The sequence below is a fragment of the Rattus norvegicus genome, chromosome 14, assembly GCF_021556685.1.
Source record: "Rattus norvegicus strain SHRSP/BbbUtx chromosome 14, alternate assembly SHRSP_T2T, whole genome shotgun sequence".
NCBI lineage: Eukaryota > Metazoa > Chordata > Mammalia > Rodentia > Muridae > Rattus > Rattus norvegicus.
Genome location: NC_141547.1, coordinates 69,713,483 through 69,738,825, shown reverse-complemented (window position 1 = coordinate 69,738,825; position 25,343 = coordinate 69,713,483). Strand labels below are relative to the sequence as shown.

The 25,343-nt window shown below is 37.9% G+C and overlaps 1 protein-coding gene across 17 annotated transcripts in view; it reads right to left on the bottom strand.

Moving 5' to 3' along the window:
• Positions 1-23,225, bottom strand: part of Lcorl (ligand dependent nuclear receptor corepressor-like) — a 136,193-nt gene extending 112,968 nt beyond the window's left edge. For 8 of the 17 annotated variants that reach the window (XM_087584061.1, NM_001432820.1, NM_001432822.1 and 5 more), the window contains exon 1: positions 23,071-23,225. In XM_087584061.1, the coding sequence (XP_087440187.1) occupies positions 23,071-23,221 (151 nt within the window). In that variant the 5' untranslated portion in view covers positions 23,222-23,225. Of the gene's footprint in view, positions 1-22,081; positions 22,275-23,070 lie in introns of those variants that run through there. The other 9 variants (XM_087584074.1, XM_087584062.1, XM_087584064.1 and 6 more) reach the window with 4 other exon arrangements.
• Between the last annotated feature and the right edge of the window lie 2,118 nt (positions 23,226-25,343).

Genomic DNA, 25,343 nt, shown 5'->3' with positions numbered 1-25,343 from the left:
TCAGAGAGGACCAATATTTGTAATTTGTTCTGGGCGACCGTACATTTGTGTAATATTCTGGCAACGAATCAAGCCTGAACTCTGCCCATGTTTGAAGAATTTGCCTGAGGCTAACTTCTGTGGCATGATTGTTACTAATAACTCACGCACAAATATACAATGAAAAAAAAAAAAAACAAGTGAAGAAAACACAAAACGTACAGTTTGGAAAGGAAAAGAGCACTAAGGAAGAGCGTTATAGCCAGGGCATATGCTGGCATAAGGCTGTAGCTGTTAGAGATTAGTGCAGGTGATGGTTGCTCAGCCCTGAAATAAAGGGGGGAAGCAAGACCTATGCACCACCACAGTCCAGCTTGGTTTTGAACATTTTAAAATGTTTTTCAGTGTTTTGAAAAGTCTATTTAGTTCTATGCCTCTTTAACTTGGGTTATCTGTTTTCTGAATGTTTAGACGGTTTTGTATATCATAGACATAAACTCATGTTAGATGTAAGAGAAAAAAATTTCATTCTGTAGACTCCCTCATCACTGGCATGATATAATTCTTTGATATAGTCCTCCTTGTCAACTGTTGGTCTTGATACCTATACCACTGTGCTCCTGTTCAGAAAGTCCTTTCCTGTTCTTATAAGTTTAAACATATTCTCTATTACATTCAGGCCATTAGGTCTTATATGTTGAGGACAATGATAATTTGCAATTAAGTTTTTTGTAGATTAAGAAACATGGATTTAGGGGTTGTGGATTTAGCTCAGTGGTAGAGCGCTTGCCTAGCAATCGCAAGGCCCTGGGTTCGGTCCCCAGCTCCGAAAAAAAAGAAAAAAAAAAGAAATATGGATTTAGTTTCATTCTTCTACATATAGCTATCAAATTTTCCAATTTCCCCAGTACCATCTGTACTCTTCTCCAGTGCTTTTGGCTTCTTTGTATCTAAAAAAAAAAAAAAAAATACTGACCAATGTGTCTGTTTTTATGCCAGGAACATGCTTTTTATAGCTCTGTAGTATGAATTAAAACTAAAAACCATTGCTACAGCACTGCGCAGAGGGTGAGAGCTCAGCTAGCAGGCCTCTGGGTGGGAGGTGACCTTATATCAGAAGAGAATTCTCTTCCCCAGGAAGTGTTACAGCTCTCAGATGATCCTTGATGGAGTAATTCTCACACCCCTTTATTCCTTCTGGATAGGGTCTTATATACATTTTGGGTGGGTTGGGGTCTGACAGACAAGATTTTCTATTGGCTTGGTCCGAGATGTTAAGGATGCCTCGTTTTAGGGGCTGGGGATTTAGCTTAGCTGGGGATTTAGCTCAGCGGTAGAGCGCTTACCTAGGAAGCGCAAGGCCCTGGGTTCGGTCCCCAGCTCCGGGGGGGGGGGGGGGGGGGGGAAGAACCAAAGGATGCCTCATTTGCATGTAGAGGGGCTTGGGGTGCTGCCTATGTAATTAATTATCATGTTCCTCTCCATGGGGTGCTTTGGTCACATGATAGGGGCCTGGTCGGGAGCAGGAGAAGCACCTAAAGTCCTCTGGTATTAAGTGCCGGGGCTTCTGAACCCACTCAACCTTACCAAGTTTCCTAGCACTGTCTACTGTCCCACAACTCCTCCTTTTCTTATTACAAAGAAGAATTGTATCAGAATAACTGTCTCCTATGTTGGGAACAGTTTGATATTGAACCAAGACCTGATTCAGTATCTTTGCAATGTTACTCATCTGCTGCTTTAGAAACTGAATGAAGGATGATGCCAAAAGTAGCAAAGCTCCAATGGTTAGTATAGGACCAAGGAGGGGAAGAAGCTAAGTTACAAAGAGGTTAGAGTACCAAGGAGGGGTGTTGGGACCATAGAGTGCTGGAGACTCCCCCAGAGCACTTTGAGTATTTGTACATCTTGTTCTACCAGCCCAGATTCACTGACATAGAATCAACAGTCTTTTTATGTATAATTCATATCACCTGCAAATAAAGGTATATTGACTTCTTCCTTTTCTATATGTATTCCCTTAATCTCTTCTCATACTGTTTAGCTAAGATTTAAAGCATTATGTTAAACTGGAATGTTCCTACTTTTTACAAGAAATGCTTTGAGTTTATCCGTGTTTAGAATGATCTTGTCTGTGGGCATGGATACTGCCTTATTTTATTGAGGTATTTTGTATCTCTAGTGCCTCTGTGATTTTAATCATTAAGAAAGGCCAGATTTTGACAAAGGTCTTTTCTGCATTTGATTAGATGGTTCATATGGTTTCTGTCTTTTATTCTACTTATGTAATGCGATTAAGCCAACTTGGTCACAGTGAATAGTCTTTTTATGTGTACTTAATTTGGTTTTCAAGTAATTTACTGAAAATTTTGAATCTGTGTTCATCAAAGATATTGAACTATATTTTTCTAGGGAGAGAAAGGAGGGAACTGAGCATTGACTAAGGGATCTCAAGAGAGAGCAGAGGACTGGAAGAAAAGAAGAAGATGAAAAAATAGGAGGTTTCTACTAGATAGGAGGATGGATCAAGAGCACACGGCCTAGAGAAATGCACTCTGAAGACAGACCGATGGAACAAAAGTAGTTGGAGCAAGATTCAAACAGCAAGTAACAAGGGACAGATGGGTGGGATATAGTATATAACTTGCCCAACTGAGGCTTACAGTTTATAAATAAAATACCAGGTTCAGAGTCTTTTATAGGAGTTAGCTAGAATAGAATATTTCATTTACATCTAGAAATTCAACCCTTTGTTTTAGGTTTTCTAGTTTAGTAGATTATAAATTCTTAAAGTATGACCTTATGAGTGTCTGAACTGACAGGCTCTGTTTCAATATTTTTTTCATCTTTAAATGTATTAATTTGCATTTTATTTTTTTGGGTTTATTTGGCAAAAGTTCATCAATTTTTGTTAATTTTTCCAGGACCCAAATTTTGATGCCATTAATATTAACTATTTCCATTTCATTAATTACAGCACTGAGTTTGATTTTATTTTTCATTTTGGAGGGTTTGTTTTGATTTTTCTAAAACTTTTCAAGTACATCATTAACTTATGTGATATTTTCCCAGCTTTCTTTATGTAGACATTCAGTGCTATAAACTTAACTATTAGGACTGCTCCAACATGTCCCATAGATTTTGATATGTTGTTTTCATTTTCATTCAAATCTAGAAATTCCTAAATGTCCTTCTTGCTTTTTCCCTTGATACAATTTTTTCAGTCAGGAGTGTGTTGTTTCTGCCATTCCAATTGTTGTTAATTACCAGCTTTAATCCATGTTGTAGAGACAAAATGCAGGATGTTATTGCAAATGATCTCTGGATGTCTATCAGACCTATTTGATTTGTCACTTGACTCTGGAATTTCTACCTAGTTTTTTTTTTCCCTCTCCTCCATATGTCCTATCTGGACATTGGCAGGGATAGAGGATTAAAATAACCTATTTCTATGTAATTTTAAATTTAATGTTTCTTTTATGAAACTCAGTGGGGTGTGCTTGGTACATAAATGTTTAGAATTGTAATATCCTCTAAGTAAATTTTTCTTTTAGAAATTACAAAGTGCCCTTCCCTAACCCTTCTGACTAGTTTTGATTTCAAGTCTATTTTTTTCAGATATTAGAATACTTATGCTTGCTTTGTTCTTAGTTCCATTTGCTTGGACTACCTTTTTCCATCCTTTTATTTTAATCTGTCCCTTATGTAAAGTATGTGTCTTGGAGCAAAAAGATAACTTTTTTTCCTAATCCAATCTGCTAGTCTGAATTTTTATTGCAGTATTAAGACTGCATTACTATTGAAAAGTGTTCATTAATTCTTGCTATTATGTTGTAGTTTTCTTCAATCTCTTTTGGCCAACTGTTCTGGGATTATTTATCAATTTATCTATTTATTGTATCCTCTTGGGTTTACTTAATCTTCCCTTCAGTCTTGTTTCTTCTACTATCCTTTGAAGACCTTGGTTAGTGAACATACATTTCTCAAATGATTTTAATATGAAATATTTTTCTTTCCCTTTTGATTACAACTGATACTTTTGTCTTTCAATATCTTTTCTGAGTTCTATATACTTATCCATGTTTCTTTAGGGTAGGAATTTTCCTCCTATGATTTTGTTAAAGATATTTTTCTGTGCCTTTGACCTGGGCTTCTTTTCCTTCTTCTGTACCTAGGATTGATGAGTTTGGTCATTTTGTAATGTTCCAGATTTCCTAGGTTTTTTCTTTTTTTTCTTTCTTTCTTTTTTTTTTTTTTTTTTGGATTTAACATTTTCTTTGATGTGATTCATTTCAACACTATTTTTGAGACTTTATATAGCACTCCCACCTACTCTCTTCCACTTCATCCAATTTGTTGGTGAGGTTTTCCTCTGAGCTTTTTCTTTGACTCCCTGAGCTTTTCATTTTGAGTTTTATTTCATGTAAATATTTTTATTTTCTCAGATAATTGTCATTTTGGTGGCTTACTGCTGAATAAGCTTATCCTATCTAGTTCTTTCTGAACTCTGGCTAACTGATTCAACTTAGCTGTTCTGGACCAAACTCCTCTTCAAGTTGACTTATTTAAACTGGGTTCTCTTGGCTTCTGACTGGATTGCTCTGCTTGGCCTCAAAATAACTCTGGCAATCTGCTCTAATCTGGCTTCTTCTCATTCTCTGGCTCATTCTGTCTTCACCTGCAACCTGTCTCTGTAAAACTGTCCCAGTAAAGCTCCCCACTCCCTCTGCTCTATGCTGCTCTCTTAAGTTGTCCCCCTTTCCTCTGCAGTTCTCTTGAGTAGTCTCTCTTTCCTCTCTGTTCTCATGAGAGTTGGGCATATCCTATCTCTGACTCATTCTGTCAAATATTTCTCTAATAGGTCACTTTGTCTGCCCCTCAAAGACTTTCAAACATAATTGCTTCTTCAAGCCAAAGTTTCCTTCATTGTTTGGGATTACAGGTGTAGAGGCAGGTATCTGTATTCTAGCCAAAGGAATTAAAGGTGCGCTAAGGGCATGTCTGTATTCCATTTAGATCACATGGGCTTAGAAGGTCTTTGGATATGATCCCTTGCCAGAAGAGCCATGTTGCTGGATTAAAATACCTCTAAAATTTCAATTAGAGTTTTCTTCAAAGATTCTGTCTCTATTAAATTTTATTTTCATGTCTCAAAGCATTTTTATTACTTCATTAAAATGTGTGTTTCTGTGGTCTTCATTCAAGAATCTTTGGAGTTTCTTGAACATATTTATAATTGTTATTTTGAAGTCCATGTCTTGTGTATCAGTCAAGTTGCTTTTCTTGGGAAACTAGGCTTATTCTTTTCTGTGAGACATACTGTCTTGACTATTTATGTTCTTACTGGGTTTTTTTTGTTTGTATATTTTTAATGTGATATTAAAATCTAATCTAGGTTTAGGGATGAATTGTTTCTTTGTATGACTACCTAGTCTTCTTTTATTGAGTGGGTATTTGGATGTTTGTTTTCTGTTACCCCCCAGCTTGTCATGTTGTGGATCAACTGAATAATGGTTTGTTTTCAATCTTGGGGATACTTTAAGGTTCCATGTATAAATCCTAAAACTTTCCACATCCACACAATAAGTAGAATGACTTGTAAGCCAGCAGGAAGGGGAGGAGTATGGCTCTAGATGTTGCTAACAAGGATTTCAGGTCAGATACCAAGCAGTTCCAAGACCCAATTCCTATCTGGTGTTCCCATTTGAACTCTGCTCAATTTTCTTGAGATGCTAGGCAAGCTAGCACAGTGGGCAGCTGGGGTGGCTGATAGATGGCTAAGAAGGGAATGGGACTCCAATTTTAATCTTACATGTAATGCTCAGTGTGAGTTTCTGCTAAATAATATATCTTTAAAATCACAAGTATTTCTTTTTGTTGCATTTCTTTTTATTTCATTTTCCAGAGTAAACAGAACTTGTTAGCTGGAGACAGGGGAAAAGGGACAGGAGACAGGACAGGGAGACAATCTTAAGGACCAGATATTCTGATGAGAGAAAAATAAATTTATTAAGTGATAGTGTAGTAGATGATACATATAAAAAACTCTATGTGCAGCATTTATGTATCTTTTATAATTTTGGAATATGAATCCCTACTTAGTAAAAATTTGACTATATACCCTTAATATTCAAATGTTTTGAAAAGACAAAATTCAAAAATGTTTGGGAACTGTAAGTTTGGTTCAGTGTTTGCCTAGCCTGCTCAAGGTCCTATATGTTCACCCCAGCACCACTACCTGGCATAGTTTATCTAGCAATCCCATACAAAATGCAAATATCTCATTTACCTTTCTTCCACTAGAAGTAGGAAATTCTGTGCTTTTAAAGGGCTCATTTGGTTATATCAGGATCACGTGGATAATATGCATCTTAAATGTCAACTGTGTCTTCTAATATAACCATCTTAGAATTGTGCCCAGTATGATATACATTTAAGATAAGGCTCATTATTAATGAAAGTCATGCATAAATCATTAGATTTTTTCTTTATGTTTCTTTTATCCGTTTTCAAATATTAGAGTTGCATTGCTATTACCACACAATATTCCAATAAAACTTTGATTATAGAGCTTAGATTCTTGTTCACTTATACATAATATTTTCTTACTATCTTTAATCTAGAGTTCATTGTAGATATCTCTGTGCTACCTGACCATTTTGAAAACCTTACTTTAGTTAAAAATGTCATCATGTAAAAAAGTAAAAAATCTACTTGTCTAAGACAAGCAAGATTTATTATCTTTCAACTGAGTGCAAAAATGAATGTACCATCATCAATCTTAACCATGTGTAGAATCTATTCTTTTCCTTCAGAATAATCAAAATTACATAACTAAGATGTGGGTTGACAAACAAATGGCAATATTTACATCATGAAATGAGTATATTAGTCTTGTTTAAAACAACATAAGCCATTAATTCTTTCCCGTTATACTTAAGCTGAGTACACTTTAGATTATTTGTCAAAAATACACTTTAGTCTAGTTATTAAAAATACAGTCTGTATTCCATTTAGAATGTAAAAAGCTGTTCTGAATGTAATTCCAATCCTAGGGAGAAAAGGGTAGGTAATCTAGTATTCAAAAGACTCACTTATTTAACAGATTGGAAGTTGAGGTTAGATACTTTCTCAGCCATATTCTTTGTTGCTCTATTCACAAAAGCCAGGAAATGTAACAACCTAAATGTTCTTCAATTAAGAATGAATAATGAATTTGTATAGATGCAATACAGAAGACTATTCAGTTATAAATAAAAATGAAATCATGAAACTTTAGGTGAATGGATAACACTAGTATATGGAATAGTGAGTGAAGTAACTCAGATAAGAATGGAAAATGCTGTGGCTCCTACCTCTGGATCCTTAGGGTGTGGGCACACACCCTGGAGAAACTGCTCAAACCAGGAAAGTAAAAAGGGACCAGTGCTAGAGAGAGTTTCTGGGAATGATAGTAGTCAGATATAGGTTGACTTTAACTAGGAAATGTCATGAGGGAACAATGCAGAAGCTGAGGGGGGAGACAGAAGTAACTCAAAGAACACTTGGAAAAGCCACAGAAAAATATTATTTTATATTTGCCTAAAAATACAAATATAATATGTAGGTTTACATTTTGAATGAAGTTTTATGTCACATGTTATAATGGTCCTCCTAATAGCCATAGATTATCTAACAAAAACCCTAGTGCTAGACATAGGAAATGTCCATTCAAGTTGTTGGTCAAGGGAAACTCCCAAAACAATATAGGCTATTACCATTGTCAGAGACTGCCTTCCAGAATTCAAAGGTAAGACCCTATTGCTGAAGATACCACCACACATTCTAGACAAAGGACTTTGAGGAATTCATCTATAATAATCTATAACTTCTAGTTTTGATTAATTTAAATAGTAATATCTAGAAATTGAAGAGATGTGGTAGAAGTAATGAATGTAATACAAAAGACAATATAGATGGCTAATAAGATGTATAGACATGGATACTGAAGAGTCTGGCATATTTTGGCAATTTTTTTTTAATCCCAAGAACAAGAATGAAATAATATTAACTCTTTCAAGTACTACAGTGTTAAGATTATTTTTGAAGAGGCCATTCAAACAGCAAGTAATATAGACTACAGTGAAAAAGAAATAGTCAGGAAATCAGGGAGGAACCATGAGCTGTTATTTCAAAGGAGGGGATATAGAACATACTGGTATAAAGAGATAAAGGGGAATAATGAAATGCATGAGGGAATAAATGGGGAGTGGGATAGGAGAGCAAGACAGGGGAGGGAATATGGGGAGGAATAACTAACACTCAAGGCATCTCAAAAACATCATAGCAACCTATTGCAGAAATGCATACATATACACACATGTCTAATAAATGTTACTACACAGTTACTACACAGCATGAGTGTTTATGACAGAGGAACGAACTGTACCAATGTGCACAAGAGGCTAAGAGGATTCCCAGAAAAAGTAAAATCTAGTCTACTACAATGAAAGCCTTATTTCTAACCATATATACTGGAAGCAAGCCAAATATCCCTGAAAATAAAGATAATGGAACAATGGAAGTGATTCCTGGAAGTTTTACTCTAAGAAACTATTATGAAATGTTTGCATATCATAAAATTATGGAGCACTGGAAATGAACACTTATCTACATGTAAGCAGTATGAATAAATTACACAAATAATACCGAGCTAACAAAAAAATAATACGTTATATACTTCAATTTAAACAAAGTGTCCCAAAATGAATAAAATGAATATATTGTGTTACAAAATCAGCATACTGTGTGCATTTGGAGAGGGGGTAAAAAGCTGTAAATAAGAGGGGCTACAAGAAGACTTCTAGGGGTTCTATTAGATCTTGATCTGGTGTTGGTACTTAGGGGCATATGTTCACTTCTTCACTGGGAAATAAATTTATCTTGTGCTTTGTTGTTGTTTGTTTGTTTTCTTTAAAAGATTTACAAAAGTAGCAATGGAACAGCTACTGAGAAAACAAAGTCCAGAGGCAGTATTTAAGGATCTCAGACGGATTCAATGTCACTTGAAAATTATAATACTATTCAAGATGACTGATGATTCATAGAAGATCTAACATTGTAAAGTACATATTACCCAAAATAAAGTGTCACTGGGTAATCAATACTGTCAGCTGCTATGGTCACTATATCACTGTCATTGTATTAATAAGAAACTGTTTGTTTGTGGCGCTCAGTGTAGAATGACAAGAGAAAAGGGTAAAGCATTGTAAGGGAGGCAAGTTAAAAAGCTGGACTTATTAAGCCATATTAAAAACTTTATCTACAGGTTAATGGGGAACCAGTGAAGACTTTTATACAGATGTAAATTCCAACTTCACATTTATCAATGGGCCCTGAAAATATAAATACAAGTAACACTATATGGACTGAGCACGTTATATTTAGGAATATATGTGCATGTAGTATGTGTATATGTAAACACACATATGTACATATATGCAAGCAATTCATAATTAGTGAAAAAGTCATGAATTTGAATGATAGTAGGTAGGGGTATATGGGAGGGTTAGGAAGGAGGAAAGGGAAAGAATAAATGTAATTATAATCTCAAAACTAAAACTAAAAACTGAACTCATTAGATTCTTCCCCAGGCAACAATACCAAGGATAAACTGGTTTTGTTCAGTCTGCTAAACTGGTCTGAATTATTTACTCGGGATGTAGAACTAGGCATACATCATTGTTTCTACTTCCCAGGAATAACTTTTGCCTCTGAATGCTGTATGTCGTTGTATAATTGAACATGATGAAATCAGTTTAGTTTCATTTACTACTTATGAGCTGCATAATTCTAGCAAAGTGCAAAACTTTTGAAAGCTAATTTTAAAGTCCTTTTTTTTTATTTTTCGTGTGTGTGTGTGTGTGTGTGTATGTGTATGTGTGTGTGTGTGTAGATGGCTACATGATACTTTCAAGACTGTTTCCAGAGTGGAATTCTTTATTTTAGAACATCTGCTATTTAAATATCTTTTAAAAATATTTAGTTTTATTAGGAAAGTAAACAGAGACATCTTTTGAAAGTTTTAAAAATTGTAATTGAAGATTCTAAAATGTTTACGTTTACCAATGTTATATGTTGAGTTCAAATAAAACTCTTCACCAACTCTACATCTGACAAATGGCTAAAATCCAAAATATATAAAGAACTCAAAAAAAGAACCATCAAACCAAAGAACTCAATTAAAATGGTGTACAGAACTAAACAGAGAATTCTCAACAGAGGAATCTCAAATGGCTAAGAAGCACTCAAAGAAATGTTCAAAGTCCTTAGTCATCAGGGAAATGCAAATCAAAATGACGTACACCCATCAGAACGCCTAAGGCAAAAGCTCAAACAACAATATATGCTGTTGAGGATGAGCAAGAGGAACATTCCTCCATTACCAGTGAGAGGGTAAACTAGTACAACCACTCTGAAAATAAATATTGTGGTTTCTCAGAAAAATGAGAATAGTTCTAAGCCAAGACCCAGCTATACCACTCCTGGGCATATACCCAAAAGATGACCCACCATATCACAAGGCCACATTCTCCACTATGTTCACAGTAGCTTTATTCATAATAGCCAGAAGCTGGAAACAATCCAGATATCCTTCAACTGAGGAAAGTATAAAGAAAATATGGCACATCTACACAATGGAATACTACTCAGCTATTAAAAATGAAGACATCTTGAAATTTGCAGGCAAATGGATGGAACTGAAAATATCATCTTGAGTGAGGCAAAACAGATCCAGACAGACACCCATGGTACGTACTCACTTATCAGTGGACATTAGCCATGAAGTACAGGGTAACCATGCTACAATCCTTAGACCCGAAGGAACTAAGTAATAAGGAGGGCATCAGGGAAGATGCATGAATCTCACTCACAAGGAGAAATAAAACAGACATTGTTGGTGGAAGAAAGAAGGAAAGTGGACATCAACCTACCCACAAAACCTTCGATCTAAAATTTGTCCTGTTTACAAAATATACAGGCATAAAGAGGAAAGGGCCAACCAATGACTAGCCCAACTTGAGACCTATCCTACAGAAGAGAGCCAACCCTGACACTATTATTGATACTCTGCTATGCTTGCAAACAGGAGCCTAGCATAACTGTCTCCTGAGAAGTTTCATCCAGCAGCAGATGGGGGCAGATGCAGAGACCCACAGCCAAACATCAAGCAGATCTCAGGAACTTGTGTTGAATAGTAATGAATAGGATTGAGCAAGCCAAAGGGGCAAGAACCCCATAAGAACACCTACAGAGAGTCAACTAACCTGGGCCTACGAAGGCTCACAGAGACTGAACCACCAAACAAAGAGCATGCAGGGGCTGGATCTAGGACCCTTACACATTTGTGGCACATATACAGCTTGGTCTTCATTTGGGTCCCCTAACAACTGGAGCGATAGCTGTCTCTGATCTGTTGCTTGCCCTGCTATTGGATCCCCTTTCCTCAGCTGGGCTGCCTTGTCTGGCCTCAGTGGGAGAGGATATGCTTAGTCCTGCTGCAACTTGTTGTCCTAGGGCCAGGTAATACCTAAGGGGAGGGGATAATGGCGGGGACTTGTGAGGATGGGACTAGGAGGAAAGAAAGGGGGGCAGCAGCCAGGATGTAAAGTGAATAAGTAAATAAATTAATGAAAAATATAGACCTAGTTAATATTTATTTATTAAAGAATTTTTTAAAACAAGGTTTTTCAGAATACTAAAATTAAAAAATTTTAAACATCCAGATATGTAAGTCTGTTTTCTATATAGTAAGAGTTGCATGGTTTCTGGTATAGTTATTCACAAATACGATTTTGCCTGGGTTGGGGATTTAGCTCAGTGGTAGAGCGCTTGCCTAGCAACCACAAGGCCCTGGGATCGGTCCCCAGCTCCGAAAAAAAAAGAAAAAAGAAGGAAAAAAAAAGTCCTAAAAACCCAAGTGTTAGAGGTTTTACAACCTTCTCCTTCTTCCTGGTTTCTACCAGAAAGGATGCTTCAATGAGCAGGATTTGAACCTTTCTTCATTCATAGACAAGGGACATGGCTTCTCTGAGCAGTGAACTAAAAAGGAGTCACTGATCAGGCAGAGCCTAGTTTTGCTTCTCTTGCTCTGCTTCTGCTGTTTTGGGGGAGTGTCACCAAGGGAAAATAAGCCTGAAGAGATGGTTTAAGAGTGTTCCCCTTAAGTGTCTCGCAGTCCCTTTGATTCTATTCTAACTTGGCTTCTATTTACAGTAGAAATGTTATTCTGGCCTCCATCTTTCACCATGTTTAATTTTCCAAACTGTTAAAAGTTCAAGTAGAAAAAAGGATACCATCTGAATATTCAATGTTTTCACTAGTACATTACAGGCTGCCCATTTTCCTAGTTTTGACTTAAAATAGCTGCTTCAATTAAGTTTCTTTAAAACTACTGTAAACAAGCAAACAAAAATTAAAGAAAAACCTGAAACTTTATCAACAAAGGATGCTCAAAATGAAAAGTAACTGATTTATTTGATCATGCTTATTACATATTAACAAAAATTATCAAAAGTTCATATCTTTTCCTGGTTAAGATCATAATTTAGACTTGCATTCTTGCTCCACATCCACCCTACACTCAATGACGCCTGTGCTAAATATTTTCAGAATATGTTATTTGTATTTGTTTGTATTATCCTTATCCTTCTCAACTTGTTCCCTAAGTCAGTTTATATTTCATCTTTGAAACTCTGGGACCAGCAAACTATGGCCTGCAAAGCTAAATGTACTTTTTTATAAAAATAAGTTTTATTGAAACACAACCATGATTATTCATGTTACTATTGCTTTTGCATTACAACAGCAGAGAGGCCTAACTCTAGCAGGGATCAGATGATCCTTGAGAGTAAACTATCCAGGCAGAACATACCTGTAGCGTGCTCACATTACATTATGCTTCTCTAGTATATCTATCACTGACTGGATGGGAAAGGCTACTTAAGCCTGCCTACTTGACTATTGCTCTAAGTTAGCTTAGCCTAAAATTTACTAACCATTCCTATATAGGTAAAGATTCCCAATCCTTGCTTTCCCTCCCATGGGACCTAGTCTTTGAGACCTTTCAATTAATTAATTTTTCCTCCTGTCTTTCCATTAGTTTATAACATATCTTAATACTTAGCACCCTTAATCATAGTTCAGTCTTTATAAACAAAGTCTAAATACAAACCTACAGTTAAAGGTAAGCATTTTAACCCCAATTCTCATACTTGCATTTCACATAAAACAGAACTCCCCCAAAAGTTCCCATTCTTAGGGGAAATATTTAGGAAGAAGCTTCTGTTCTTCATATTTTATTCAGTCTTCATAAAGAAGAAAAAAATACTACCCCTGACAACAGCTTTATACCTGTTCCTTACTGGAACAGAGTGTCTTAGAAGTTGTGTTGCACACAGAACCAATTCTCTTTGTTCATCTGCCTCATTAGGGTAGCTGTGCCTCCTTATATTCAAAAGAAGCTGCCAGTCCAGCCGCACTTCTGATAGGTTGGTAAGTTAGTTCAGTTTAAGGAGCTGAAAGGTAAGAAGTACAACACTTTTTTTTTAATTTAACTTTATTATTATTTAGTAATGTTTTACTTTTTGAGGTTACAAATTACATCGTCTCCCTGTCCCTTCCCTTCCTACTCCCCCAAATCTTCTGAAGCACTCCTACCCTGCTCCTTTTCAAATCCATGGCCTCTTTTTCTCTTTGCTGTTGGTAGTGGTGGTGGTGCTGATGGTAAATGTGTTCCCAAACATATAAATACAACCTGCTCAGTCTATATAATGTTACCTGTAAGTATGCTTTAGGACTGACTATTGGTATTGGATAAGGAATTAGTGTGCTCTTCCCTGTGCAAGACTATTTCTCCCTCTCTCAGCATTCCTTAGTTGCCTGTAGTTCTTTGTGTAGGGTTGAGGCTTTGTGAGTTTCTCTCCTCCACATTACCAATGACACCTATTTTTAACCACGGTTCTAAGTCAAATACTTCAAAATACAACCTTACTTAAGGCTAGTATTTTGATTCTGGATTTTTAATTCTATGGAGATTCAGAACCCAGTTTGGAAAAAACAGAACTATAACCCCAAACAACTGGCACATAGGAATCAAAAGATCTGATGGTAAACTGAGAAAAATAAGTTGGGGGAAAAATCATACCTTTAAAGTGTATAACAGAATGATGTCATAAATCTAATAGTTAATTTGATTAAGAAAATATTGCTTTAAATTTCTTAAAGAGATACATTTAGAATTGATATTCAAGAATTCAAAGTCCATCTCATTTCTTTACTTAATGTGTAAGTCTCAATATTCTGTTGCTATTAGTTCTCAGCTTTACTAAGCTCAATACATACAAGAACTATGGAGATGGCTCAGTCTGTAAAGTGCTTGGTATACAAGCATGATGACTTCAGTGTGATGTCAAGGCGGAGCATCAGTGGTTGGAAGCAGGGTTCATGTCATAGATCTGGGAAGGCAGAAACAAAAGGATCTCTGGGACTAGTCTAACAAGATATGGTAACTCCAAATTTACAGAATTTTTCTTTCAAAAAACGAGGAGAACAACTTAGGAAGACATTCAATGGTGATGTCTAAGTTCTACATGCATATGCCTACACATACATGCATGCTATCCTCATGTGTCTATGCATATACACATACCTGCTCAGAAGGAGAAAAAAAAAAAAAAGAAGCGAGATCATGAGAGATAGGTGTCACTGGGGATGGAACTCAGGTTGTGGCAAGTGTTTTTACCCACTGAGCCATTTCACCAGTCCTTAAAACATGTCCCATTTAATATGAGTACATTATTTCCACTTGGATATATTTGAATTACTATCTAACCTGTTACAATACAGTTGCCATTTCTATTCACTCTGCTGAAATTCATCTAATCAAGATCACCTGGAACCCTCATGTTGCCAAAATATAGCACATTCCAAGTTTCACCTATGTTCCAGACTCCTCATTGACAGGTAACAAACAGTCCATCTGGAAAAAAGTCCTTTCTCCTCTCAGCGCTAGCTCTGTTCTGGTTACTGCTTATCTAATAGCCTTATCTTTTGGTATAAACACTGGGAGGAGTGTGAGGTTCCTTTCTCTACCTAAAGAATTTTAACATATCTTAGTGCGGTGCCAAATCCTTTACTATCCAATAGTCTATTCTATGTCCCTAGTTCATCTCATTCATCTGCATAGATTTAAATATATTTGTGCTTATATTGTTCTTTAACTAATATCTTTGGCACCAAAATACTACTACATAAATATTTTAACACTTTCATTAAGCCAAAAAATAGCAAACACATGAGGAATGATAGTATTATCTCAGTCCCATAAAGTTCTCTGTAAAAGATGAATTATATCTGATTATAACTGCGAAGAAGGAACAGTGCTCCTTTCTAGCCCTTTCTACCATTTATGAAGACTTAGTCTCCTGTCTGTCAACAGTGTGATAAACATGAAGTCTAATGGACAAAGTTACCTCCAATATACACACCTTGCATACACATATTAGAGGAGAAAAATCCAATTTGAATTAATGGAAACCTAGAATCTAGAGTCAAGTTAAAATTTAAAGGTGATTAAGAATCCAAGACAGAAGATATAGTTAAAAAGATACCCAAGAATTTGGGGAAATATATAATAAATAAAAGCAGATGAAGAGAATCGTTGGCCTAAAGAACCAATATGGAAGGAACTGTCTGATCATCTATGACTAAATAGTGGAATATGGTTAAGAGCTTTTACTTAATACACATGAGACATTAATGCCTTGTCAACTATGAAATCAAAGCAGCTACACAATAACTTACTGTATGTTTTAAGTTATAAGTTACACCAGAAGGAAGTAAAATCAGTAATGCATACACTGACATAAACCAAAACCTTATCGGAATTTGCCCAAGTGTTTGCACTATCACAAAAACTGAATCCGTGAACTATTACAAGGGAAATAACTTGGCAGGAGATTAAAGAAAGAACCCAAACAGGAAAATATAAGCAGGATAAAGTTGTTGGCAACTACACAAGGAAAGCAGATACAGAAAAAAAGACAAGATTCACTTTATTCTTTTATTTTCTAGTAAACACAAAACTTCTTACAACAAAATTTGTATTTAGCTTAAGTAAGAACAATGTGCAGTTCTTCAAAGACAGCATATTTTCTTAATTACGTTTCTAGTAGCAGCAGCAGGTTGGACTGAATCCATCATCGTTTCTTATTTACATTCTGTTACAAATAAAAGCTTTTCAACTGATTCATTGATTACAAACTTAATCCTAAATATGTACTGCAATAATGTTCTCAATATTGTAGACTTACATGTTTTGTACTTGGTGAATGCTAGTCTATGTACAATAGATACTTCTTGTCTTACAGGATCACAGCTTAGCCTTAAACATGCACAGAACACTTACACTGCCTATGGTTGTGAAAAACAAAATTCAAAACCTATTTTATAAAACAAAGGGTAAGGTATTTCATATAACTTATTAAATATTATGGTAGAAGCACACTGCAAAAGTATCAATTGTTAACCCTAATAAATATGTGGCTAATTAGAAGCTGTGGTTCAAGCTTCCACCTGACATATCAAGAATATCATACTGTGTTTTGCTTGTCATAGAACACAAAATTCAAATTTTCAATGTTATCTGCCAAGTATGTATCACTTTTATGTAATTATAAAGTATAGAATCTTATGGGCAACCTATATGTCTTAAGTAAAGTATATCACGAAAAAAGAAGACTATGAACACACACAAAGTAGGATACTTTAACTTATTAAGACTTATGAAGGGAAAAATACATATATGACCAAAACAAAACGAAAAACTCTTCTGTATCTTTGTTGCCCCTCCTAAGAGTGAGTGAACTGAGACAGAAATAAAGGCCGGTAGTGAAGGTGAGAGGAATATGCAGACACATTAACAGAAACTAATCACATGTGCTGCCAAGCTGGGAAGGTGGCATATGTGTAGCCGGCCCAAGGCATATGATTCTGCAGGATGAAAGATGACTTAGTGGTTAAGAGCACTTACTGCTCTTCAGATGAAGTTCACAATCTCTTCTAACTCCAGGATTCCATGCCCTATTCTAGCCTCAGAGGGCACTCACACACACATATGACATAGACAGACAAAAATACAGATAGGCAGACAGGCAGACAGAACACGAACACACACACACACACACACACACACACACACACACACACCTATCTGCAGCCTATATAAATTTTGCCAAAAACTGCAAAATTATCCAAAATTCTTATTTTTTAAAAAAGATAATCTCGATACATGTCTTAACTTATTCAACAGATTCCAACTGTGTAAAGTATGTGATTAGATGGTATCACAACTGCCACCACTTAAAAGAAATGGACATCGTGTTTGCTGGTGCTTGAAACAAGTTGTACAGTCAACACTCTTTGACAGCTGCCCAAACCGATCAGTGATCCATTAATACAAATTTCTTAGTAAATCTACTCTTCTGTGATTTAGATGCTAACAGTGACAAAGGAGAACTCTGTGGTAAGATAACAGAAGAGCAGGCAAAAAGAAACCAGAAGAAAACATCAAACTAACATGAAGGTTCATATCAACAAAAAAAAAAAAAAACCCTCAAAATAATTTAATATGATAGTGTCTAGTTATTACTGTTAATTTTTTATTTTAATTGGACAGATTATTGCTATAAAAATCCTAGCTGGCCTAGAACTTGCTGTGTATATAGAATTGACCTTGAAAACAGAGTTCCTCTGCTCTGTCTCCAGAATGCTGTTACTAAAGGTAATGTGTGCACCACCACACTAAGTAATAAAGTTTTTAATGAGCTACAAACTAATTTCTTATATCCATTACCAAAGATTCCTTAGGATGTAGACTGGTAAATATCTTCTGCTCTCATAATACAGAGAAAGAATCAATACTAAGTTACATGATTTTAAAACTCTATAACACTATAGCTATAGAGGACTGGAAAATACAGATCGTTTAAACTCTTGTTTTTACTTTAGCATGCTCCATAATCTTTTTAAATTACCCAACACCATTTCCACCAAGTCCACAGATAAAAATTATAAAGTCCAAACATTCAAGAGCACAGGGAAAAAAAATTACCAACTAGCTAGCATTTCTATACAGGTGCTTTCTATACAGGTGACACGTATTAACACAAACCAACAAACTTTGTCTCTAGCAATCTACCTCTCTCCAAATTACTGATGAAACAACTGAAAGACAAAATACAAATAAAAAAGAACAAAACAAAACAACAATAACAAAAAACAAACCTTGGTAAATAGTGTCACTAGGTTCCAAACTCGGAAGTCTAGCTCCAGAGCTTATTTTCTTACGATCTGTTTATTCTATACTTACCAAATAAAAGATCTGAGTAAAAGTATACATTTGCTTATTATGAAGAGATTTTTAAAGTAAGTGGTACCATGGAAATCAAGAAAACTAAACTATCCAGTTAAGTCCATTTGCCACCTGTTGCAGTTAAATATAGTGTCTTCAAATTGAGATGTACCACAAATGTAAAATACCCAATTCTAAAACATAAATAGTAGTAACCTAAGTTCTCAACAGTATCTACATGGATTAGTACAAAAATGATAGTTTTCAATAAAAAAGATAATAGAATAAATGTGTTTTAATGAGGTAGATTAACAATTTAATCTTTGATCAGAAGATTTAACATTTCATATTTGGTTCCATTTATTACTGAACCAGTCTTTTATAAGAAAGGCACTATTGCTTTATAGGATGTTTCTAAGCCAATCTTTTCCTTGTTTTATTTTGTAATCTTAAGAAAAATATTCATATATACGTGTGTGTGTGTGTATATGTGTGTGTGTGTGTGTGTGTGTGTGTGAAAAACCAGATTAACGAAAAACAGACCCAAAACCTTCTGCTTAGTTTGTTATCTAAATTTACTTTTTCTCTATAAGAATGAAAGGTCATGGGGTTGGGGATTTAGCTCAGTGGTAGAGCGCTTGCCTAGCAAGCGCAAGGCCCTGGGTTCGGTCCTCAGCTCTGGGAAAAAAAAAAAAAAAAGAATGAAAGATCATTTTGGTGAAGTAACTAATACAAAACCTGGGAAAATAAAGTATATAAATGTGGACTATCTTGTTCAGAAATATGTGCATATGTGTAACACACACACAGAGAGAGAGAGAGAGAGAGAGAGAGAGAGAGAGAGAGAGAGAGAGAGAGAAACGGGGGGAGGTTTAAGTTTAGTTGAATCTGCCACAATTCTAAATAATGACAGTGATAGATTTTTATCTTTGAGTAAGAATTCATGAAATCATACAAAGTATAACTGAATAAGTATCAATCCTTAAAAAGAGGGGACAAAACCAGAATACTGACAGATGTTAAATTTTGATGCTATGATGGCAATACTCTGTTCTTGAAAATACTTTCCCATAAGTTGCACATTAATTACAAAATGATGAATAATTTTCAGCGAGAAATATAGTAAATATCTTGACCAAATTTTAAGGTTAAGACACACCAACACTTTGAACTTCAAAATACAATGTACTGAGAAAAACAGATCATTTCTTCAGTAGTATTCCTAACAAATGCATAACAATCTAGTCATGAGAAAAAACCAATTCAATTTGAGGGACATTGTCAGAATAATGTCCTGTATTTTTTTTTAATATCAAGGCCAAGAAATAAAAATAAATAAATAATTAAATAAAATTGAAGAACTATCCTCAATTAAAAAGGACCAGAGACATGATAACCAAGAAATGCACTTCATTATCTTAGAATGGACCTTCAGCTAGGGAACAGACAAGAGCTAGATAGAGAAAATAGATAAAATTTAAAAATCAACTATAAATTAGGTAATATATGCTCAACAGAGTCCTTGCTTTTTGGAATAATGAAAAGCTTAGGTTCAAATTACTCTCAAATTGCTTTTGTGTGTGTGTGTATGTGTGTGTGTGTGTGTTTGTATGTGTGTGTGTATGCTTGTGTGTTTGTGTGCAAGTTTAGGACAAGAATAATGAAAATACAACAAGATATGAAACAAATAGTTTACCTGGGCAAGAGTAACTATTAGTTCCTGATTTGACAATCTTAAGATGCAAATTATTCCAAAATTAATTTTTTAAAAATCGGGCCTGTCCTAGCTTAAATATTTTAATTATTTTTCAAGTCTGAATAATGTTTTAAATTCCATTAAAACATTATTTTGTTATATTTAGCTGTTTTTTAATTTTATAAATCATCAGATACTAATTATATTATTATTCCATAAGGAATAATGTTCAGTGTCATTCTGGTTAGTAAATACTAGTTATACACTCTGCAAAATAGGAGACTGTATCTTGTAATGTTCAGTATAATTCTGAATACTAGGATAATAGTCCCACATCCAATATGCACTCAAGCATTTGTTACATGAGGATATTCAAAATTATACTCTAGCATAGGAAGACTGTAAAAAGCCCATTATAAACAGAGCCATCAATTGAGACAAAACTTGAAGAACATTGTTTTAATTTAAAACAAAACCAGAAATGAATCAGAGCAGTAAATCTAAGATAAGGACATGAGTCCCACATTTATAAAGGAAATATTTCTAGATGGATTCAAACATTGTCCCTTCCCAATCACTATAGTAATTCACTGACAGTGAAGAGAACTTTCTTCCCAAAATTTTCAGACAATATACATAACAAAAAGACCAATCATATTTGTTTAACAAGTAGATTTTAAGAAACTTCATTTGATACTTGATACCAATTAGCTGTATAACCTGAATGTGCTTTATGATTTCCAACTGTGAGCACTGACAATAGAATTTCAATATAGAAATGTATACATTTATACATCTGCATACTGCATATAAGTCCCACATATACATTTAAGGAACAGGAAGATTTTTCTGCAAAGTGCATATCATAGCAAAGGGTAGCTTAAAATAATGACTTTTATTACCTATTCACACCACTCCCCCCGACCAGCAGGTATTCGATTTAGAAGAACATTTGTTACTTTAAAATAGCAATGACAAAAATATACAAGATGGATTTCAGCACATTTCTACACAAAAACTGGGACTATGAAACAATTTCTAAAATATGGCTGTTGTCCAGGAAAACATTTTCATGTATCGTACAATATAATTGTGTATAACACTGAAAGTATAATACAGATTACAGAATACTAAGTATTCAAAATTCTTACCTCATTTCCCATTAAATCAAATTAATTTGTTTCACTTGGTTAAAATTTGACTTTCAAAAGTACATATTTTTAATTCAAAGACATACTAAATGTATTTAGTGACACAACATGAGAAAAACTAATCGTCAAATACTGTAAAACAAAACTTAAGCATGGTCATATTCAAATACCTGGGTGCCTAACACAGTTCTCTGAGCCGGTACTACAATGCTGTCAGAGCTATTTGTTGGACTCCACAAGAAGGAACGCGACAATTTCTAGGCGGGTTTTCAACGGAACAGATCTAAACATAAAACGAGTCCACTTTGCATTCGTAAAGTACAAGTACAGACACATTTAGTACGAGGGTTTTTTTTCACACACCCCCTTCCATATAACTTTGCCACAGATCAACCCAAAATATATTTTATAGAAGTGACACACTGCTCTTAAGAGTAAGCTGCTTAAACATCACCGAAATGTTCCTAAATCAGAGTACCCTTCCTTCTATTTTCCTATATACGTCCTCTTCAGTATGGCACATTATTGAACTGGAGTTGCTTCTGGTTTCATCTACTATGAATAGTGAAGACAAGACAGACCTTGGGGCTCTAACCAAACAAATCTGAGAGGGGTGGGGATGGGGGACAGGGCAGGGCGCGAGGTGGCGCAAGAACAGATGAAAACAAGGTAGAAGAGAGTTGTCTTCCCAAAGAACTGAGCTTACTATACTCAACTCCAAATGCTGACACTCGTCAGAAAGGAAAACCGACGCAACCACCCACTCCTAACACCGACCAGCCTCCACTCCCACTTCTTCAAATGCTACCCCGTAACCCCCGCCAGAGCACACCCTCCGCAACCCTTCTAGTGCACTGAACCAACCTGCTGGGTAGCAGCTGTGGGCACACGTCGCACCGTGAGTGAGGAAAAGCAGTGACCGCAACAAGGTATGGAGTACCAGTACTTCCCGCTACCCAGAGGAGCCCACTGAATGACAGCCCGGAGCGCGGAAGTTTGAAGCAAAACCAATCAGACCCCACCGAAACGGCAAACTGAATTGCATTTGAACAGGAATGGGAGGTGGGGAGGGCTACGCGAGTCCATCACATGACAGCCAAAGAGGACTAGAGTCGTCGGGGCGTCCTCAAGGAAAGGGGGGGCATGGGGAGGGTGCCGTCGCCATAGCAACACCCCCCCCATCCGTCCAGACTTCCAAAGAGGGAGGAAGAACTTCAAATCCCAACCGTCAGCGCTCGAGCGGCTCCTTCTTAAAGGGGTACACACAGATCCGAGGCCGCGCGCAAGAGGGCAGAGGCGGCCGCCCCCCGCCCCTCAGGCGCCGCCCCCATCGCCCCTCGGCCCTCTCCGGCCCCCGCCCCGCGAGCGCCCCGCAACCCCTGGTCCCGCGTCCCGGGAACTAGGCAGCGTCTTCCCGGCCAGCCCCCAGCGGCAAGAAGGGGGTGTGTGAGCGCCCGGCGGGGGCGCGGACCGGCCCGCCGCTACAGGGTCCCCTCAGCCCGGGTGGAGAGCCGCGGTGACAGGGGCACCGGCGGGTGGCGATGGGCGCCGCGGAGTTTCGGGGCAGCGCGAGCCGGCGGGCTGCTTCCGCGGGGTGCCCGGAGAGTGGGTCCGAACTAACAGTTCCCCGGGAGCCCGGAGCCGGGCAGGCGGGCGGCGGGGCGCGGACCGCGCCGGGCAGGGAGCCCCGAGACAAAAGGCGCCGCCGGGGCCGCCGCGCCGCCGCCGCCGCCGCTCCCATCGCTCCCCATTGAACTGACCCGAACCGGAGCTCCAACTACACCGCTCAGCCACAAACTCCTCCGGCAGCCGCACAGCGGCGCGGAGCCCGGCCCGGCCCGTGTCTCTCTTACCTACACAGTGCATGAGGCGGTGGCGCCAAGAGTCGAGTTCCCGCCGGAATCCTCTCCTCTCCGCCGCGCACCGAGGGCTCCGGCACTGAGCGGCAGCGGCGGCGGCGGCAGCAGCGGCGGCAGCGGCCATTCTCTCTCTTCCCTTGTCCATCTGCGTCCCGCGTCACGCGCCCTCATTTACATACGAGCGGCGCAGGCACGAGGCAGGGGCGCGAGCCCTCGGCGCGAGCCCCGGAGCGCGCGCCCCCCGGAGGGGGGTTGATTGACACGTGTCACTACCTTCCTTCTGCCCTACCCTCCCCCTCCCACCGCTCCCTCAGGGAGAGGCGGGGAGGGAGCGCGAAGAGAAGGAAGCAACCTGCCGCTTCCGCTGACCCCGCCTCCTTATCCACTCCCTTCCCCGCCTCCCCCCGGAGTTTACTCAGGCAAGCCATACTGCTCCCGCCGTCCACGAAAACCCTGAGCGGGAGCGAGAAACCCCGAGGCCAGCCAGGAACCCGCGTGCTGAAGGAGCGGACTAGCAACGCCTCTCTTCTGCCCTGGCGCGGGGCTCTGGAAGTCCACAGACTTCATTTCCCAGCCTCCATGGCGCGCAGGGCCCGTAGTGGAGCTGAAGAGAGCGACGCTGTGCAGTCTGGGCTTTGTAGTCCACTCGCGTTGAGCGCTCTCCTATCCAGTTTGCACTTTTCCAGCTTTCAGCCTGGCCCCAGACTTCAAATGCTACCCCTCCCCCGGGGGGGGTGTTTAGCCTCTCACTCCCTCCGCCCAAATGCCTGCAGGGCGGGCCTTGCCCTGTCCTGTCTTTAGCTTTGTCTAGTTCCGCGAGGGGAGCACTTGGAGTTACCAGCCGGCAACTTGAACAGCCGGCCAAGCAGCTCTTTAAGTGCTGGAAACTTTTCAGGGTCAATGTCATCTTTCTTCACTTTCAGCGAAAGCGCACGCCATTCATTCCACTACATCCAGGAAAGACGTGCGGGGACATCAGTTTTGGAAGCGAAGAGATCTTGAAAAGTGAGAATAGTTACAAAAATCGGGGAACGTTGAAGAGGCTTTTAGCCATAAATAATGGTTATAGCTGGCTGAAAACTCCAGGAAGGACATACTCCACAAAATGTAAAATCTAGGAAGGAATGACTCACTCAGACTTTGGTGCCTTGATTTTTTTTTTCCCTTGCCTAATCTGGAATGGGATTTAGCACTTTGTAATTGTTACGCGGATAGATCCTGCGCTGTGCTAGAGAAAAGTTCCTTAGAGAGAGGAGGATCTTTTGATTAAGTATATATTTAAGTTACTTAAAAAAAAAAAAAAAAGCTTTTGCACAGAGCCATTTCTACATTTATTTCTGTATAGTCACAGGGGACCAAAAGCTTGTAAGCCATCCAGAGTTTACAGAGAAGTACTGTACATACATTATTGGGCATTTATGCTCACCTCTGCAGAGAAAAATATTTAATTCTAAGTAACTCGAATTCTCAATTCTGTAGGCCCTCTATTTTGTGGTATATTCTTACCTCTCATTCTTTTTTCTTCTTAGAGTAGTTTATTGCTCAGCGTTGCCTCAGTAGTAAATATGTAGTGTTACATCTTCATCAAAAATGTTTGAATGTGAAGTTTGAAGCTTTGTGTTTACCAATATACATTTGCAATCCTGTCATTTGGGAGGCTAGAGTAAGGTTATATGTAGAATAGAGATAGCCTACTAAATTTCAGTAACAGAAATTTAAAGTTGGAGTGGCTTATCTCCATAGTTTAGAGTGGGAAGATGGAATGGTTGTACTAGAACTTTTCCATCTAAAAACTCATCAGACACTATGACAAGAGACACAAAAACAGGATGTGGCCCAGCTTTTAGAAGCTTCTGATTAAAGTGACTTCTCAATGAAAGTATTTGGTCATGCTAACTTGAAAGGAATGGTGGGTTAAATAACTATGACAGTCTAACAAACCACCCAAAACTTAATAGCTTAAAATATCAACTATAGGATAGTGAGGTGGTTTAGTAGGTAAAAGGACTTTCATTTCTGAGGGATAGTGTCTACCAAGATATTCCTATTCTTCAAGGGGGTCCCCTTACTTGTTTACATGGTGGCTGTCACAGGGTTCCAAAAAGCTGCATGAGAGCTAGTAGCCTCTATTCATACACATTGTTTTTATTTACTCACTTTACATCCAGATTTCTGTTTCCCCATAGTACCTCTCCCCCCTTTCTCCTCCGAGAGAATGGAGGACCTAGATATCCCCCCCACCCTGGAACATCAAGTCTCAACACAGA